At 48.8% G+C, this 20757-nt stretch overlaps 1 protein-coding gene across 2 annotated transcripts in view; it reads right to left on the bottom strand.

The window, feature by feature from the left end:
• SLIT1 (slit guidance ligand 1) overlaps positions 1-20757 on the bottom strand; it is a 175423-nt gene that overhangs the window by 139163 nt on the left and 15503 nt on the right. Inside the window, exons 2-4 of one of the 2 annotated variants that reach the window (XM_082406495.1) lie at positions 15659-15730; positions 13332-13403; positions 7915-7986 (exon numbers count right to left, since the gene is read on the bottom strand). In XM_082406495.1, the coding sequence (XP_082262621.1) occupies positions 7915-7986; positions 13332-13403; positions 15659-15730 (216 nt within the window). Of the gene's footprint in view, positions 1-7914; positions 7987-13331; positions 13404-13547; positions 13776-15658; positions 15731-20757 lie in introns of those variants that run through there. The other variant, XM_082406496.1, reaches the window with a different exon arrangement.

Here is a 20757-nt window from a genome sequence, read left to right on the forward strand (position 1 = left end):
CTAGTGATAAACCCTCACCTCCTGCAGAGATAGCGCCCCACCTAGCCGTCTTACACAGCCGTCAAGTGTTCTCAGCACCGACCACAGTGCCTGGCTCATAGGAGGCCCTCTGTAAATGTTGGGTGAGTGGGTGCATGGGTGGATGGGCAGGCAGATGGAAGGTGAGAGGGGAGTTGGATGTGGTGAGGGGAGGAGAAAGGAGGGTGGGTGGGTGAGGCATGGGGGGATAGATGGGTGTATGGTAGGTTTATGGGTATGTTGGCAGATGCCTAAGTGTAGGGTGAATGGGTGGGCTTGGTGGGCAAATGAGTAAAAGACTGGAGGGGGAGGCAGATGGATAGGTGGGTAGGAGGGTGTTAGATGGGAGGACCAGTGGCAAGAGATGGAGGATGGAGGGATGGGCAGATTGACTGATGGGTTGGTAGATGGGTAAATGGGAGCACAGATGAGAGAGAGGCTGGCTGGGTGGTGGGTAGATGATAGGTAGATGGGTGTAGGAGGTGGGCAGAGGGTGGATGGGTGGGAGGGGGTGGATGATATGGAAGGATGAACTTTAGCATCAGAAAGACCAGGGTTCGAATTCGCCTCAACCCCTTGAGCAGGTCACAAATCCTCTGAGCTTGAATTTCTTCATCTGTAAAAGGGAAAATTCACTGATTTCCTGAGCATCTACTATGTGCTACAGAGCTTACACCTGACCACCTGACCTGAGAGGGAGTTACACCTCTCTGAATCCCCACGAAAGGCTGTGAGGCAGACATTATTATCTTTATCGGATAGAAGAACAAACGGGCTCAACGGGGTTCAAGGAAGTGGCCCAACATCATTTATCTAGTGTTCACTTTAACTCAGACAACAGAGGTTTTCCAGTACATATAAAAACTGCGAGGTCTCCTACCATAAAAATATTACACTCTTTTTATTGAACACCTGGGAAATATAAAAAAGAAAAAGTCACCCAGAGATAACCCCTGTTGGCATTTTGTAGTCATTTTCCTGTGCATGCTTTAGAGTGATTTGTTTAGTGACCATATTGTCAAAACAATTTTGCATCCTGGCTTTGATATCACAAACATTTATCTGTGTTACTTTACGTCTTTCATAAAGGCCATTTTTGATGATGATATAAATATTCCATAAAGTGTATATACCAAAATTTACTTAACCATTCCCCCAAGGTTGGACATTTCAGTTGTTCTATATAGTTTTCAATATTCTATATTTCAACATTCTAAATTATGCTGCAATGAACATGTTTGTGGTCATATTTTATTGATTTTAGGGTCAATCCCCAAACGTGAGATTTCTAGGTCAAGGTTTAAGCCCATTTTCAGACCTCTTATGGTCCCTTGAAGGCCTGGTGTCTAATTCCAACCCTATTACCAAACTGCTCTGTGGTCCAGGCCAAATCGCCTCTCTGGGCCGCAGGTCCCAAACGTGGAAAGAAATGGACTAACCCAACACGTGGAGAAATATTGGTGAGGAATAACCAGCAAGAGGATTTCAACTGCCGAAGCTACACAGAAAAAATCAGTTGAAACGTGGCCCACACCACCTGATGTGCTTTGTGACCACACCTTACCCTGCACATTTGGTCTCTCTCAAACTTGTTTTCATGCTGATTTAACATATGGCCTCTGGTGAAAAAAAAAAAAAAAAACCCATGATTTGCTCCAGGTGGAAAGTATTAGTAACGGATCCCTCAAAGCAGAAGAAAGGTCAACAGATGAGAGGCCAGAAACGCCAAGCCCTGCATCCTCTCTTACCCTCCTCCTGAGGGTGGGCCCCAGAGTGTGACTGCACCAGGAGGTCCCATAGCCGCCAGCACAGCTCCTTGGCCCAGGAGTGAACTCCTGACCAAGGATGGGCCAACCAGAATCCTTGCCCAGAAATCTGGGCTGGGACTGGAGACTCGAGGAGATCTGAGCTCCAAGGTCACTGGAAGTAGGAGGGGAGGAGCACGGTGGCCAAGCAAAGTCATGGTGGAACTGAGATGTTGCTGGTAAACCCAAGACACTGGTTTGCAGGGAGGAGTGGGACAACAAGGTAGACAATCAGAAAGAACTAGAAACATCCCTCACACCCTTGGTCCCAGCTGTGCCTCACTTCCTGTCATGGGAGCCCGTGAGTCTGCTGCTTTTGCCTTTACACTACCCAGCCCGCCCCACCCCACCAGCCTGCAGGGGTCCTGTTTTTGGAACCAGGAGTGCCGGAGTGCTCCTCAGCCAGACCACTGGGAGAGTTACGAGAGATGTTCTGGAATGCCAGATGCTCAGGTCAATGGATTGGGGGTGGAGGGAAGGCAAAGAATATTAGCAAATAAGTCTTTAAGCACTTGCTCCTGTACCCTTCCCTACAACTATCACCAAGGTGAAAAATTCAGGGCCCAGACAACCGGGACAAACAACCAGATCAATAAAAAGGTTTATTTAATCATCTCCCCCCAGAATGTGCCCTTTTTGAGATGACCTGAACTGGAGAGGCATCAGGAAGTACTGCCCCTGGTCATGAATTCAAGTTCTAGGCTGATATAAGCGGGGCGTGCTGCACAGGAGTCCTCCCCAAAGTCCCATCAGCTTGCACTCCTATGCGTAGAGGTGGGCTTAAGAAATAACAAGAGGAAACAAAAAGACAACCTACGGACTGGGAGAAAATATTTGCAAACGATGCTACTGAAAGAGATTAATTTCCAAAATATACAAACAGTTCATACAGCTTAATATCAAAAAAAAAAAAAAAACCCAATCAAAAAATGGGCAGAAGACCTAAATAGACATTTCTCCAAAGAAGACATACAGATGGCCAACAGGCACATGAAAAGATGCTCAGTATCGCTAATATTAGAGAAATGCAAATCAAAACTACAATGAAGTATCACTTCACACCAGTTAGAACAGCCGTCATTAAAAAGTCTACAAATAATAAATGCTGGAGAGGGTGTGGAGAAAAAGGAACCTTCCTACACTGTTGGTGGGAATATAAATTGGTGCAGTCACTATGGAGAACAGTACGGAGGTTCCTTAAAAACCTAAAAATAGAGTTACCATATGATCCAGCAATCCCACTCCTCGGCATATATCCAGAGGAAACTCTAATTCCAAAAGATACGTGCACTCCAATGTTCATAGCAGCACTATTTACAATGGCTAAGACATGGAAGCAACCTAAATGTCCATCAACAGATGAATGGATAAAGATGTGGTATACACACACACACACACACACACACACACACATACCACACACACAACGGAATATTACTCATCCATAAAAAAGAATGAAATAATGCCATTTGCAACAACATGGATGGACCTAGAGATTATCATATTAAGTGAGATCAGACGAAGAAAGACAAATATCCTATCATATCACTTACACGTGGAATCTAAAAAAAACGATATAAATGAACTTATTTACAAAACAGAAATAGACTCACAGACGAATAGAGAACAAACTTATGGTTACCAAAGGGGAGAGCAAGGGGTAGGAGGAGAGATAAACTAGGATTTGGGGATTAATATATGCACACTACTATATATAAAATAGATAAACAACAGGACCTTCTATATTCAATATCCTGTGATAAACCATAATGGAAAAGAACATGAAAAAGAATGCGTGTGTGTGTGTGTGTGTGTGTGTGTGTGTGTGTGTGTGTGTGTGTGTGTATACCTGAATCGCTTTGCTATACAGTAGAAATTAACACAACATTGTAAATCAACTATATTGATACTTCAATTTTCTTTAATCGTTTAAAAAAAAAAAAAAAGAGGAGCGCTAAAGAAAATAGTCTCCCTTCACCCAGACCCAGCTATGCTCCTGGATAAGGAACGGCTTAGAGTTAGGGACCAGATGCCTGGGAGGAAAAGGCAGTAAGTGTTAGAGAAAGGTTCTGGCTATAGAGCCTAGAAATACTCCTTTGCCCTTGGAGCCAAAGGGCAACCAAGCCTTCCATCGGGGGCGGTGGGGGGGGGGGTTCCTTCCTCTAGAAGTCCCTCTGATGACTGCTGACTGGCCCTGTCCCCAAGGCAGCCAGCCCTGGGCCACCAGGGTGAAAACATCCAACGTTTCTGGAGGCTGCTGCCTGCCCTGGATCCCAGCCCCATAGCGTGCCAGGAGCAGGAGTCAGGCAGACCCCTGTCCCCTTCAATCGCTCTTCCACTCCTTGAATAGAGCTCCCTGTGCCAGCCTTTGGCTATAGAATCTGGGTATTTAATATTCATTAAAGCGCAGAAGTCCTTTTCTCCAGGACTCCTCTTAAAATATAAAGCCATGGGCTTCCCTGGTGGCGCAGTGGTTGAGAGTCTGCCTGCCAATGCAGGGGACACGGGTTCAAGCCCTGGTCTGGGAGGATCCCACATGCCGCGGAGCAACTGGGCCCGTGAGCCACAACTACTGAGCCTGCGCGTCTGGAGCCTGTGCTCCGCAACAAGAGAGGCCGCGACAGTGAGAGGCCCGCACACCGCGATGAAGAGTGGCCCCCGCTTGCTGCAACTAGAGAAAGCCCTCGCGCAGAAACGAAGACCCAACATAGCCAAAAATAAATAAATAAATAAAAGAAACCATGCTCTCATGTGAAAAATTAAAAAAATATATATATATATAAAGCCATGAAGAGCACTGGGCAGGGAGTCCAAAGGGGCTTCATTACTGACCCTGTGGAAGTCGCTTCACCTCTACAACCTTGACGTTCATCAGCAGTAAAACCAGAGACACTGTCTGCCCCGCAGGGTCAAAGGAGTCAGACGACACAGCGTGCACAGGAGGACCAGCTCCACTGCAGGGCCCTTCACTCACCCGCACGTCAGGGACACAAGCAACGTCTGCTGCAGGCTGTCCTGGATACTGTCCGTGCTCAATCTCAGTTCAGCCTCAGGAGAGCCTAACTGTGCACAGGTAAGAAAAACCGCACCTGAGTTACACCATGAAAAACCCAGGACTATCTGACCCTTGACTTCCTACTCCCCTGCGCTACCTCCCATTCCACTAGGGATCCTGGCTCCCCAGACACCGGCCAAGAAGGCAGCCACACTGGCCACACGGTATCACCGCTCTCAGGAGGGCGCCCAGGGACATGCAGGGCACTGATGCCCCTGATGAAAGGTAGACTCAAGTGCTGGAGGGAGAGAGAGACCCCTGCAGAGCTGTCCTCTCCCCTTCAGCCCCACGAGCTGGTGGAGGTTATGGCAAAAGATGCTGGTCCCTCAAACTGTGAATAGGGCTGGAGGTGACTGCAAGCAAAAGCCGGGAGGTTTGTGGATTTAGATTCACACGACAGGGTCTTGGATATTTTAAAATAAATGAGGGATAGATGGAAACAACCTATGTGTCCATCAGCAGAAGAATGGATAAAGAAGATGCGAAATATATATATATAAAAAATATATTATATATATTATATAATATATATTGTATATATTATATATTTATATATTATATATTATATATATAAATATATATATAAAATATACAGTGGAATATAATTCAGCCATGAGAAAGAAGGAAATCCTGCCATTTGTGACAACATGGGTGGACCCTGAAGGATTATGTTAAGTGAAATAAGCCAGACAAAGACAAATACTGCATAGTATCACTTATATGAGGAATCTAAAAAAAAGTCAAACTCATAGAAACAGACAGTAGAAAAGTGATTGCCAGAGGCTGTGGGATGGGGAAATAGAGAGGTTGGTAACAGAGTATAATCTAACATATAACATGATGACTATTGTTGATAACACATTCTTAATATAATTGAAATTTGCTGAGAGTGGAACTTAAATGTGTCAAAAAAAAGAAGATAAATATGCGAGGTGATGGATATGTTAATGAACGTGGCAGGGGATCCTTTCACAATGTGTATGTATATCAAATCATCACAGTGTACACTTTAAGTATATTTCAATTTTATTTGTCAATTATACCTTAGTAAAGCTGAAATTTAAAAACAAATTTTAAATTTTTTTTAAATAAAATAAATGAAGGAGGATCAAAGCAGTGTCCAGAGCTTAACAGCAACTAGGCACATGTTCCAAACCCTGGATGGTGAAGGGCATCAATATGCTGAAGGGAGGGGAACCCAAGCAGGCAAATAATGCTGGGAGAATGGGGGCCAAAGCTTGAAAGGCTAAGAGGGCTTAAGAGAAGGAAAAAGAAAAGTACAGAAGGAGATCAAGAGAAAAAATGTTCAGGATGAATTTTTGCAGAGAGGCAGAGCTGTGATAACCGCTGCAAGAGCCAGCTCCGAGAAAAGACAGGGCGGAGAAAACAGCAGCTGCTGGGGCCAAGTCAGGACAAAGCCAGCTGCCAGCATGGGACACTAACAGCATGGACCTTGTGGACCAGCGCTGGCCCACAGGTTAAAGGGATGTTAGGGTGGCTGCACCTGCTAGGAAGGGTCTTGAGCCTTCAGCAATCAGGAAGAAAAGTAAGGCACTCACTGTGTGTGCCTGGCACCAAAGGGCCAACCTACCAGTTGTAGGGGGACTGACAGAGAAGGCCCAGCACGAGCCCAAGGGTGGCAAAGACCAGCAGAAGGAATCATCACTGAGCGATCACCTCCATTTCTAGGGAGAGGCCTCCAGGCCAGGAGGAGGAAACAGGAAGAGACTGGAGAGACCATTTGGACAAACTGAAAATTAGAGCTCCGCCCTAAGGACAAAAACTGGAAGGCAGGATCAATGAGAAATTCTGGAGCTGCCTGCAGACCACTGGGCTTATCAAGAGGTGGCAATCATGACAGAGGTGGAAAGAACTAGCCATGTTTAATCAGAGGGGAGGAGATCAAGCTCCAGACTCCACAAGCACACCTCTCAGCACTCAGGTAGCCCCATGGTGTTGACTCCCACCGAGCCCCCACCCTTCAGTCCTACCTGCACCACCCACTGCACCTCCGGACTCACCTGCACCTCCACCTAGGAGGTGTCCTATACGCTTCTTTAGGGAAGAACCGGCAGCCTCAGCATCTCACACCGCACTTTGCTGGGCACGCAGAAGGTCCCAACCAATGGTTTTTCAGGTTGTTAATGACGACTAAACCTCCCAACTCAAAATTCAAAAACCTGACAGCCCTTCAAAAATTGAACAAGAGTACTGTACATGGTTGTTCTAGGTACTTACAGAAAGCAAAGCTAGAAAAATCATAAATTATTAGAAAGCAGATTTAGGGCTCAAAGTTAAGAAAATGTTTCTAATATGCAGATCTGTCCAACAATGGAATTGGTTGCCCAAGGAGGTGGTGAACTCCCCATCACTAGAAGTAGCCAAGCAAAGATTAAAAGACCATACATACGCTAAGGAGCTGCAGAAGAGAGTCCTTAGGTAATCTCTAAGGTCCTGTCCTACCCAAGATCCCACAAAATGAAAGGAGAACAATTACAGACATATCTCGTAAATCACGGAGCAGCAGAATTGGCCACTACCTTTTAAACTTGAAAGAAGTACATTTACAGCAAATACAAGTATGACTCTATGCCATGGTTAATAAGCTCACACACCTCATTACTCTGAGTTGAAAACAGAAACAGATCCAAGAAGGGCTTATGTGAATGAATATTCCACCCAAGGCGGTTACCAAAGGCAGCGAGAAATGCATGAGTACGGTCCTCCCCATAAAGTCTGCCATCATGGCTGACAAGCTTGCCCACCCCAAGAACATTCCCATACCACACTGTCAGGGGCAGCACACAGAATTGGATAGACTGCCAATTCTGTCAAGTGCTTGCCATGAAGAAAGGCCCCACAAAGCACCTTCCTACAGTAAGACGGCCTTTGATGCCCTGAACGATGCCTGCCAGGTGAGGAGCATAGGGGTCATGGTCATGGGAAAGTCCAGGCCCCACTGACCACACACTGCCCCCTCAACCGGGTGAGGGATAAGACCACAGAGAGAGCTTTCTTCCATGAAGCGTCACTCACAGCCTTGACAGAGCCTGGTTATTCTGGAACAGCAGTTCTGGTAATGCGTACAGCTGGTTCCGGTTGAGTCGTCTAAAAAAGAGAAGAGAGGAGGAGTTGGAACTGGCCAAGCTGTCTGGGAAATCCAAGGGACTTTTCAGAAAGCACTGGATTCAGAGTCAGAGGGCCCAGGGCTCAAATCCTAACACGTCACTGTGTAACCCCAGAGAATCCCCTTCTCTGAGCCTCCGTTTCTTCATCTATAAAGTGGGAATTCCGCCATCCAACCCTTGGGGAGGACAAGAATAGAACATCTCTGAAAGCCCCTCAACCAAGGACCTGACATGTAGTGGGCAGTCAGTAAACAGAGCCTCTTTCCTTCCGTTATGCCCTCCCACACCCATCATCATCATCACTTTACATTTGCAAGGCCCTGTGTAATTAATCAGGCACTGATTCAAATATTATCTCAGTCTGTGAGCTGGCTACCTGACTACCCTTGAAAAGTGACATACACCCTAATGGGATAGGACTGGCCACGGGGTTCTGATTCTTTATTGCTTTCATCCACATTTGGCTCAATGGTGACTCAACTTTTTTATTGTCTGCTTTAGGTCTTTTTTCAGAATGAAAATACCTTTATTGATTTTTTTATTTATGAAAATGCATGCTTAATATTTTTAAAAGCCTCAAATAATAGAAAAAGCATTCAGCCACCTGCATTTTCCTCACACAGCAATTTGTGGATGTCTTTCCATGCCAAACAACAGAGGATGGCACTTTTAATCATTTTATTTTTAGTATGTCCATCATTTTTTTAAATTTTTTTTTTATTGGAGTATAATTGCTTTACAATGTTGTGTTAGTTTCTGCGGTACAATGAAGTGAATCAGCTATATGTATACCTATATCTCCTCCCTCTTGGACCTCACTGCCCCCACCCCCCATCCCACCCCTCTAGGTCGTCACAGAGCACTGAGCTGAGCTCCCTGTGCTATACCACAGGTTCCCACTAGCTATCTATTTTACACCTGGTGGTGTGTTTATGTCAAACCTAATCTCCCAATTCATGCCACCCTCCCAATTCCTCTATTGGTGGACAGACAACTATTCAGTATTATAGACACAGGCAGGAGTGAGAAGTCTGGTTCTGGAATGTGGCCTGAAAAGACAATGCAGAAAGGATTCAGACTTGTCCCAGGAAGGCAGTGAAGTTTAACCAGACTCATCTTGCCACCTTAGGCAACCAATTCTCTGACACTGGAGTGTAGCACTCCGCCCAACAGGGGTGGGGGGGCAGTGACACCTATAAAGTATGGAACCTTGGTAATCACACTGTGTCCATGGACCACCTGCAGGGACATCACCAGGGAGGTGGTAAGAGCTGCACTATCCCAGGCTACCCCAGATCTGTGGACTCAGGATCTGCATCTCAACCAGGTCCCCAAGTGATCTGGGTGCACATCAAAGTTGGAGAAGCACTAGCGTAAAATGCAGCCCCTGCCTTCCAGTCTACCGTATACATTTTTTTTTTAATTTTTATTTATTTTATTTTTGGCTGTGTTGGGTCTTCGTTGCTGCACGCGGGCTTTTCTCTCGTTACAGCGAGCGGGGGCTACTCCTCGTTGCAGTGCGTGGGCTTCTCATTGTGGTGGCTTCTCTTATTGTGGAGCACAGGCTCTAGGCACGCAGGCTTCAGTAGTTGTGACACATGGGCTCAGTAGTTGTGGCTTGCGGGCTCTAGAGCGTAGGCTCAGTAGTTGTGGCGCACGGGCTTAGCTGCTCCGCGGCATGTGCGATCTTCCCAGACCAGGGCTCGAACCCGTGTGCCCTGCATTGGCAGGCGGATTCTTAACCACTGCGCCACCAAGGAAGCCCCACCGTATACTTTGAATTTCTCACAACCATCTCCTTTAACAGTTCTAGAGGATGATAAACCAACTGGACAAAAGCTTTTTTTTGCTGGGAGGGAGGAAGAAATATAATTCGATGTGGCCAGTAGTAACTGGTCTGTGGTTACCTCCTAGGAGGTCACTTTTCATCTGATATGTGAGAAAGGTACCATTTTCTAACACGGTACAATCAGGGTTGCAATTTTAGACAAGCTGGAAGAAGTTTACTCTAAAGGGCAGGCTCCTAGGGAAACACATCACTGCCTCGGAAAAAAAGGGACCACCGATGTAATCCTTAAAGCAACAGGAGTAGACATCAGATCACTCCAAGTTCCTTAACCTCGTCTAATAAATTAATCCTGTATTTACACTGCCTGGAAATCATTGGGTTTTGTTTTGTTTTGTTTTCCCCCAAGACCTTCTCATTTTTCTGGCTTTAATTTCTGAAAAACACTTAAGAGGAGAAGGGATTCAATAGCTAGTTTAAAGTGGAAAATCAAAGGAGGGACCCAGCGTGGTGAGGGACCTACAGGAAGCTAAGAATAACGACAATAGTAGTGAGTCCCAACTAGCCTTACTCTGTGCCAGGCACCAGAATAAATGCGTTATAGGCATTACCTCACCATCAGAGGGAAAGCAGAATGAAAAGGTGGGTTTCTCTCTCTTGAGTACGAAGCATCACGGTCATGCACATACCCTCCCGTCTCCTCCGAGAAACAACCGCAGGGGGACGGTTTGACCACCACCATCTCACCAGGTGGCTGGGCTCTCAGTTCTCAGAATATGTTTGTAGACTTCGCTGAGCTGTCTCTTTGATAGCTGAGGGGACTGGGATACCCAGAGGTGAGCGGCTCACCCAAGTCACCACCGAGTGGGAGAGGTGGGCTCTGAAGCCTGCTTTTCCCCGGCTCCCACCTCGGCAGCCTCCACATTACACGGTCACCCTCAGCCGGCCCAGGGTGACCGAGCGCCCCGCCCCCCAACATCAGACAACCGATGCCTGTGACCCACCAGTCCTCACGGCCGGCAGCACTGCACACTTCTGCTTCTGCGCTTGAGTCTGTAACTGCGCACAAGAACCAATCATGTCTGTTCCCAAGCTGTTTATGCCAGAGGTACTTATAATTATGTAATTGAACTGACGATTACCTAAATAAACGAAATATCAATACTCGCATGAAAAGAGAGTCATCTCTACAAAAACTGGTTGAATGCCTTGGTAAGAGTCAATAAAAGGAAAGTCGTTAATTAAAGAGTTGTTGAATTAAGTAAAAGACTGGGCGGCAGGAGGCGAGCAGGGGAGTCATAAAAGAAATTCAGAATTCTCCTGCCAGATTGCTTCCAAGGGCCTTCTAAGAATCTCATTCCACCTTAAAGAAACCAAAACCAAAAATCGTGAGCAGGGTATATGTGTGTGGTTTAGGCGAGGAAAATAATACAGAACTCCAATCAGCATTTCACACTAAAAAGTAAGACCTTGGCAAAAAAAACAAAAACAAAAACGGGGGCGGGGAGGGTCAATAAATGCACATTATATATTTTAACATAAAATGAAATGTTTAGAGTATGTATGGGTTTTATGACTCTCCACTTTAACCAACTTTTATGATTAACTGATCCACCATTGGTCTCTGACAAGTCAGAGGAGAGGGCCATCCACGGCCAGCAATGGATGTCCCCAGGGACAGAGCAATCACACACCCCAGTAACGGCCCACCACGCAGTTGCTGGTGACCCACCCCGGAAGAAAGGAACTGGAAAAGGACAGAAGGGACAAAGTCTGCAGTGACACGTTATGACTCAGAAAGAAGGACCCTGCCCAGCCTTGGGTGGCAGCAGCAGATGTGACATGGGCCACCAGTCATGTCTAGACTCCCTCCCACCTTTTCTCCTTCCCCAGGGCATGGCAGCCCCGGAGCTGGAGCCAGAATGGGTTGGGACCAAATCAGCCCCTCATAACCAGGTCATGAACGTGTATTTTGTTCTGAGCCTTTTAAAGAAAACTAACACAGGATTAATGATCTGTTCTAGCTTTGGGCTCCTTATGGCTCCATTTTAGGCCTGGATGAGGAAAAGTTCAGCTTGGTTTTTCTCCAGGCAGCAGGAAGGCAATGAGACAACCATATTCTTTCCATTTATTTAATACCTTATTTTCTTTGAAGTAAAAGAGAAAAGTAAGGTATTAGGTTACAGCCATTAAGAGCTTGGGCTCTGGAGGCAAAATGATCCGGGTTCTAATCCCCATTTCTGCACTTAACCATTTAATAATCACCTCATAAGGCAAGTGCCTTAACTTCTGTGCACCTCCTCTTCTTATCTGTAAGATACCACTGACCACAGTGTTGTTTTAAGGATTAAATGAGATATTGGAGGACAAAGCACTTATCTTGGTGCCTGGCATAGAGTAAGGCAATCAATAATAGCTATAATTATCATCACAAACTCATTGGAAAAAAATCCACAAAAAAAGAAAAGCATAAAGAATAAAGTTAACTGTTATCCCACCACTCAAGGTGATGAGAGTTAATAGTCTCAATTATTTTCTTCCTCCTGTATTCTGTACATATACAAGTTGATTTTATTTACACAAATGTAAATGTGTAAATAAAATCCTGCCTTTCATTTATTAAAATCCTGCCTAGTATAAATGTACTTCCTGCCTTTTCTACTTAATGTGATATTGTAGACACATTCCTATGGCCTTAACAGTTCTTCAAAAATGTGATTTTATATCTTATATCTCCACCAGAATGGGTGTTTCCAATTTTTTTGTTGTATTTAAATAATGTGCAATGAAGATCCTGATATATAAATTTTTAGCCATGTCTCTGATTATTTCCTTAAAATCAAATGGACTTTCTGGTTCAAAAGGCAGGAACTTTAGAACTCTTGACACCTACAGCCAAACCAAAGCAGAAAAATGAGGCCGGTGACAACCATGAATGTGAGTGGCCACCACCCACCTCACCCATACTACATTCTTTTTTTTTTTTTTTTCATTATTGCCAATCTGAAATCTGGCAAAAACTGATCAAGACCTATTTTCAAACTCCAAAGCCCCCTAAGGAACAAATGATGCAAATCAGAAAACCCCCCCCTCAGTTCTGTGTTGTGGCCTCAAGCACCCAAGACACTGCTCCTAAGGACTTCCCTGCGGTTGGTCCCCTGGGCACACTAGTGCTTCCGTTAAAGCCACACAAATCAATAACAGTGGTTATGCCTGGAGTATAAGATTATAGGAATAAATTTCACTTCCTCTGTACTGTGTGGATTTTTTGCTATGATGCGTTCTCAGGGAAAAACAACGATAGCTGTGTTTAGAATATGCAGTGAGGACACCTCCAGCTGTCTTTGCCATCATCTCACGATGACGCTGCGACCCCTTCCACGGCTACAGCTGCCCCTGGCCCCCACTGGCAGGCGGGAGGCAGGCTGGGCGTGCAGTCCCGTGCCTGAGCACCCCCTCCTGCCACCAGGCTCAGCCTCTCGAGTCCACTCGGCGGCAGTCCCCACCACCCTCCTGAGCCTGTGCCCACAGATACTCACAGCCGCTCCAGCTCCTTCATGTCGTCAAAAGCCCCGCGTTCCACCACGCCAATCTGGTTCTCCATCAGCTGCCTGGGGAAGGAAAAGAGACAAGAACAGCTCCAGGACGGTGGACAAGGACTCCTAGAAAGAGCTGGCACAAGGGAGTGAAACAGGAGCAATGCCCGAGCTGCACACAGATCCGAGCCATGGCCTGAGCCAACAAAACTTCCTCACAGCTTTGCAAATTCCCGACACGGGCTCTTCAACACACCCAGCTGCAGCAGCAAGATGTGCTTCCGGCCCTACCCCATGCTGACTCTCTGAAGCTGCCTGCATGGCAGAAGGCCACGGGGCACCAGAGCACCAGGCCATCGCTCCAAAGGCACGCTCGGGGAAGCCCGCACCCAGGCAGCGGGGGCTGGCTCTGTGCTGCAGGCGCACGTGCCCTTCTCCGGCCCAGAGGGCGCGTGTCCGGGGGCAGAGCAGGGGAGATCGGCCAGTAGCGGGGGGAGAAGAGCATGTACCAACTGGGCCCAGCCCACACGTGCGGCAAACACACTCTGCAGTTGGCAGACAACACCCCCGCTGCCTGCTCCCCCGCTCCGCCTGGCCACATCTGCTGCCAACTGAACCACCTGGCTCTGGGGGACTCTGCCCCTCCTTACCACCAACGCGCCCTGAAACCCAGAACATCCAGCTGGCAGGGCAGCACTCTTCACTGGCAGATCACTTGCTGCGTGGTAATTTTTGAACTCATCAAGTATGTCTTTCTCCCGTGTTTTACCCTCCCTACTCTCAAGCAGGTGGCTTATGTGCTCCCACAAGGGCCTCAAATGAAGTTTGGAGCTGGGCAGGGGGCAGAAGCTGCCACCAGACACTCTCTTCCTCTGCTTTGTTTCCAAAAACGCTGTGCTGTTGAGGAGCTTACACTGGATGGCATGCAGGGAGGTGGGGGGAAGGGTAACACCAGGCAGGAGGGAGGGCTTCCCCAGACTCAGGAGAGATTCCTGGAGCCTGGCAAGGGTTCCGAAGTCAGTGGTTCTGGAGACGCAGAGACCCCTTCCCCAGCGACTGACAGTTACAATCCCACAGAGGATCAACCACAGGGTCACCAGCTCCTCCAAAGACCTTCCGAGCTGCAAAGTCAATAGTTCTGAAAGAACTGAGGCCCCAGGACCCCTGCATTACCCTGGGAGCAGGGAATGAGGGACCCTATGACTGTCTGCTAATGAATTTCCTGCCAGTCAGGTGGGATGCGGGCTCAAAGTCGAAACTGATGCAGAGAAAATTTAAAAATGCCCTTCTTCCCTGCACACCTGAGTCTGTGGGCTGAGACACCCTCACATCAGAATGCACACATGTGGGGTGTCTCTGCACCCCAAGATCAACAGAGCAGGAGCGGGTGAAGGGATCCACCCCTTCCCCTTGCTCCTCACCCCTGCCCAGCCTGACAAGGCAGGTGCCGTGGATGACTCCTTCGCTGGCTGGTGGCCACCCCGACAAAGTCGTGCCTGCCACCTCCAATGTCGGCCACCGTCAGGCACCTGAGGGGAGTCACCTCTGTCCTCAACTGCTCCCAGTCACTTCCTCCTCAACTCAGGGGGTCTGTGGCCTTGCTGGGAAGTCTTTCTGGGGCACAAGTTCAAAAGAGCTGCGGAGACTGTTATAGACTGAATTGGGTCATCCCCCCCGCCCCAAAATTCATACACTGAAGTTCTTACCCCAGTGTGACTGTGTTTGGAGATAAGGTACGTAATTAAGGCTAAATGAGGTCGTAAGGATGGGGCCCTAATCTGATAGGACTGGTGCCCTTGTAAGAAGAAGAGACACCAGAGATCTCTCTGTGTGCACACACAGAGGAAAGGCCACATGAGGACACAGCGAGAAGGTGGCCAGGAACAGAGGCCTCCCACAAACCAACCCTGATGGCACCTCGATCTTAGACTTCTAGCCTCCAGAACTGTGAGAAAATTAATTTCTCTTGTTTAAGCCACCCAGTCTCTGGTCTTTTGTTAAGGCAGCCTGAGCAGACCTGGTCTTCCTTCACCCCAGGAGCCAGCCAATGGACAAGGCAGCCCCATCTGCCCAGGTCCTGCCAGGCAGTGACTACTGGTGCCCACTCCACGCCCAATTTTCTCAGCCATGTGGGAGGCAGCGGCCACTCTGGGTCAGGACTTAGCACACCTCCACCCACCTGCTCACGGCATCCCGAGACTGACTGCGCAGGGGAGGGGCCCAGCTGGCCTACAACCCTATGACCCACAGCCAGGGCTCTGCCGTGAGACCACCGCTGAGGGGAGGGGGCAGGAGAAAGGTTACAAGCGGCAGCAGCATGCCATACTCACAGCACCCGCAGCTGCTTGAGTCCCGCAAAGTCATTCTTATGGATCCGAGTGATTTTGTTGCCGTTGAGTTCCCTGGGGGAGGAAAGGAGAGAAGGAGATGGTGAGCTGCCCAGGGTGGCCCCCAGGCCAGGGCTCAGCTCTGAGCTCCTTCTCCACGTGGCTTAAGTCAACCAGCTCACCAACGGGGCTGGGTGCTTCCCAGCCAAGCCCCGGGACCCCCAAGTCTGTGTCGTCCTAACAAGCCGGGACCTCTTTGCAGCAGATGTTCAACCAAGAGGAACGCGCAGGGCACGGACTCACTGCTGGGAGGGCTGTGGAACCCCAAAACGTAGCTTTTGCCCTGAAAGAGCTCAGTCTCGTTGGAGAGACAAGACATTCACACAGAGAAGAATTTAGAAACTAGCCAATTAGAGAGGCTCTTCAGGTAGAATCCTTGCTGAGCCTCAGTTTCCTCATCTATAAAATAGGGATAATAACTGCCTCCCTCATAGGAGTAACATGAGGCATAAACAAGCACAGAGCATGGCCTGCACTTAGAAAGGGGCCCCTTGGGGATACTGATGCCATCATCTGGTGGCACTGGTTCCCACAAGCTGTCCAGATTCCAAGCAGGAGAGAGCAGGGAGGGCCATGCCATTTAAAGGGACTGAGGAAGTGGGACTCAAGCTGAGGTCCAAGAGACAAGGCAGATCCGCAGCAAGAGGGATGGAACGGACATTCCGGGGAAGGAGAAAACCCGGAGTGTCTGGAGGGCTGGGAGCCGTAGGAAGCAGGGTTGGGGGAAGGTGGGTCCAGGCCAGAGGGCCTGAGAAAGGAAGCAGAGGAAAGACAGGGAGCCAGTGAGGCCTCCGGGCAGGAGCTGCCATGAGGCCAGTCCTGCAGCGGGGACAGGAAGGCAGGGCCCAGGAAGGGAGGCCGAGCCCCGCGGTGACTCGTCCCCTCACACCACCTGGGCCTCCGGTCCTTGCTCCCTCCCAAGACCACGTGCTCCTCCCTCGGCCCTTCCAGTCATGCCCTGGGCACCTTGGACATGAACCCCACCTCCCGCCCCCTCCCACCCAGCCTCCCGGGAAAGGTCACTCAGCCTCTGCTGGCCACTCCTCTTCACAGGGAGCTGGCTCAGCCTTGGAAAGGCAGGCCACTCCAGGGGTCAGGCACTCCACTCCCCAGAAAGTTCTTCCACTGAGCCACACACAGCGGAATCTCACTCAGGCCCAGCTCCAAACCCAGCTGTCACCTCCACATCTAAGCTGGCTTCCTGTGCGGCCCCGTGTTCACAGCCACCCCGCCCCCTCCTCTTCCTCACCATCATCGCAGTCCACCGTACGCTTAGCAATAACTGTGCTCGCGCGCGCACATCCACGCGCACAGACACTCACACGCTCTACCTGCAGCCCAGTCTCCTCGTTTACCAACTTTGGTCAAAGGTTCCAGGTGTTTCCGCCATCCCAACCCAAGTCCAAGCTACTTTGAAACACAGCAAGTTCCCTTTCCTAACAGTGTTTCAGAAGTGTGATGTTCTAGAGCTGCTTCCACTAAGAACAAAATGTTATTGGTTTCCACACACTCTGGGAACTGGGCTTGCATACATCCTTACAAGATGCTGGAAGGTAGTTATCGCGCCCATCTTACAGATGAGGAAAAAGTGTCTCAAAGAGGTCTTCCCGAGGTCACCACCTGGTCAAGGACAGAGCAGGGATCCGTAGCCGTCTGATCCTAGGGCCCGGGCTTCTTCCACCAGGACAGGCTCTCTCCCCAAGTTGACAAGCTGATAATTTATTCAACTCATCACTCTCTCTGTCCTTCCCCTGGGCCTGGCTCCTGATCCTGGGGAGCAGCTGGAAAAACTCATTCCCTGTTCCTCAGCTCTTTTCTAACAGGATCTCTCTGAGGGGTTTGAGGCGTCTCCAAGGTAACGGGGCCATTGGTGAGAGCACCAGCCTGAGCCCCTTCCCGCCCTAAATGCCGGGAGGATGCCTTCTCCACGTGAGATGGGCTCTTTTCAATGTAAAGGCCTTTTTTGTTGAACTAAATATTCTTCCCTGAAACAGCCACCTCTGAGCCTCTCTTTGCTGCTCCTCCTGCCACACGACCTCACTTCAAACAAGGAGAATGTCATCTCAAAGCCCTGAAAACTGGTTCCCTCCACAAGCAGGCGGTTCCCTCTGGGCTATCCTGCTCAAACTTTCATCCCTGAACCCAAAACCACAAGGAATTTGGGGTGTTTTTATGGGGTTTTTAAAAAAAGATTTATTGTTTATCTATTTATTTATTTTATTCATTTTTGGCTGTGTCAGGTCTTAGTTGCGGCAGGCCGGATCTTCGTTGAGGCATGCGGGATCTTTCGTTGCAGTGCAGTCTTCTCTCGAGTTGTGGCGTGCGGGTTTTCTCTTCTCTAGTTGTGGCCCGCAGGTTGCAGAGCGCATGGGCTCTGTAGTTTGCGGCACGTGGCTCTCTCGTTGAGGCACGCAAGCTCAGTAGGGGTGGCACGCCAGCTCAGTTGCCCCGCGGCATGTGGGATCCTAGTTCCCCAATCGGGGATCGAACCCGCGTCCCCCTGCACTGGAAGGCAGATTCTTTACCACTGGACCACCAGGGAAGTCCCGGTTTTATGTTTTTGATTATAATATATGTCAGCATTGATTATAAAAGCAAAAATATTAAACTTAAATGGACGTCGACAGAGCCATGCTTAGTTAAATTCCAGTACATCTGTGAAACTGAATGCCACGCAGCCATTTAAATCAGTACAGATCCCTTTGTATTGACAAGGGAAGATGTCCCTGATACAGCCCCTGGGAAAAGGGTTTCAAGACAGCCTGTATGCCCCGAGCCCACTTATGTAAAAACTCACAGGCGTTATCAGTAGAGGTATATGCATAGAACGAGTTCCCCGGGGGCTGTTCGCTGCATGTGAATGCCTGTAACCACTGAGTGGTAGGACTTGAGGAGACTTCAGGTTCCTTTTCATACTTTTCTGCATTGTTTGAAATTTTTTAAGAGACATCTGTATTTTTAAAGTCAACAAAATAGGCAAGTTATTGTGCTGAAAAATACGAGTAATATATGTACATTATTGAATTTTTTCAATTACCTTAAGAATAAAGAAAAATCTCACATTAGCTCATCACCCAGAAAGAATCCCCTGTTAATATTCTGGAATATTTTCTCTCAAGCCTGTTACCTTTGGATATAAGTTTTATCGTGTAGAGATAATATGACAAATATTTACTGAAGAATTGCTATTTGCAAAGCATTTTGCAAGGTTCTGAAGATACAAGAGTGAATGAGACATAAATGGCGTGCACGCCTTCTGCAATGTCATTCACTGCTCGTTCTCCATTTACGATTTTGATTGGCATAAAGGATCCCTTCCGTTGGATATATCAAGTTACTGGGCATGCCCTGATTCTCTGTCACTGGAACATCTGAGCTGCTCTGGTATTGTTCAATTATAAATAAAACCGCATAAAGCTCGGTGGGCATTTGGGAGGAATACATTCCTAGAAACGGAATTACTCAGTCAAAGGTCATGAGAAATCTTGAATTTTACAATCATTCACTCACTCCTTCTCATGGCCACCATGGTTCATCAGGCAATTGACTACAATAATTATTCAATTCACAAACGGCAAAACTGAGGCAAAGACAGACGTCAAGACTTGTCTGAACAAGGCAGGGCCCAAATGGAGCTCAGGAATCCCTGAGGATGGAATTCCCATCAGGTGGGCAGGGTGGGGTGGGGAGTTTGCAGGGACTTCTGATGACATTCTCATCTACCTGCCTCTCTTCTCACCCTTGGCACCAGGCTCCACTGGGCAGACACTGGGGTGCATTCCTTAGCCATCAGTGGATTCCAACCCCTCCCCCTCACTTCCTGCACCCCACTCCACCTCCACTCAAGAGAAGACCTGGGACAGGCAGGCACAGGAGGACAATGGTACAGACAGCAGAGCAAACACAGACCCTCTCTCGGGAGGCCCTGCTGGTGGCTTCCAGGAGAGAATGTCGATGGAAGCCCAAGCACCCCCACCCCCCAGCCTCCCCCTTCAGCTTTGGTCTCTAACCCGGAGCTAAGCTAAGCGCCTCTTCTCAGGGCACAGCCCTCGAGAAGGCAGCCTGTGAGGCAGAGTCAGCTCTCATCGGGTTCGCAGGTCCGGGGCTGCAGCTTAAAGAGTCATTAGCGCCACTTAGGCTGAGAGAATGGCCTCCACGGTCCCCTCCCTCTCCCCTCAGCCGGGCAGCCCACCAGGATCGAGTTTCCAACCTCGAGGTGGCCTGGCCACCTCCCCTCGAACCCTCAGCACAGGCTGCTGGAATGAGGCGAGGAGGTCATTTTTCTCCGGTGCCTGATTCCTCCAACAGGTGGTCCTTGAGTGTCGCCATGGAGACCCCTCGCCAGCAAGCCGCCTGGGAAAGCCAGAGAAGCTGCTGTGACCTTCACACCTCTGCAGCCAGAGCAGGCAAGTGGGGTGGGCCCTCTGGGGCAATTCCCGGCCTCGTTTCTCAGGTAGAAGCCAGGATCCAGAGCTACCCTGGGGTCCCTGAGGTTCTTGCCACCAGGGCCCACATCCACCACTTCTCTTTATTGGGCGCCGCTGTGTGCAGGCTCTGAGCCCAACTCCAAGCATGCTTCATCTCATGTCACCTGCACAGTAGCCTACGAGATGAGTCAAGTTCTCTCCATCTTGCTGATGAGGAAACTGAGGCAGAGATTGGTGAAGCAATTTGCCCAGTGCCACCCAGCTCATAAGCGGTGGGGCCAGGACCAAATCCCACCCAGGCCAACATGAATCCAGGTTCTTTCCCCTTCATCACGATGCCTCGTGCTGCTGGATTCTGTCGAGCCCACCCCTCACCCTGAGCAATCATGCCTTGGACAGAGCTGAGGAACAACTTAGACAGACGTCCTGGGGCCCTATAATAAGACCGTGTGCTCTGCCCAGACAACAATATCAGGGCAGCTCCCCAGCCAGCCGAGCTTGGGCTTTAGAGCCGGACTAATCCGGCTTCAAATTCCTACTCTACGATCACTAGCTGTGTGACCCTGGGCACAAAGTTTAACTTCTCTGTGCCTCAGTGTCCCCATTTGTAAAATG

Source organism: Balaenoptera borealis (genome assembly GCF_965194805.1).
Source record: "Balaenoptera borealis genome assembly, chromosome: 10".
NCBI classification, from domain to species: domain Eukaryota; kingdom Metazoa; phylum Chordata; class Mammalia; order Artiodactyla; family Balaenopteridae; genus Balaenoptera; species Balaenoptera borealis.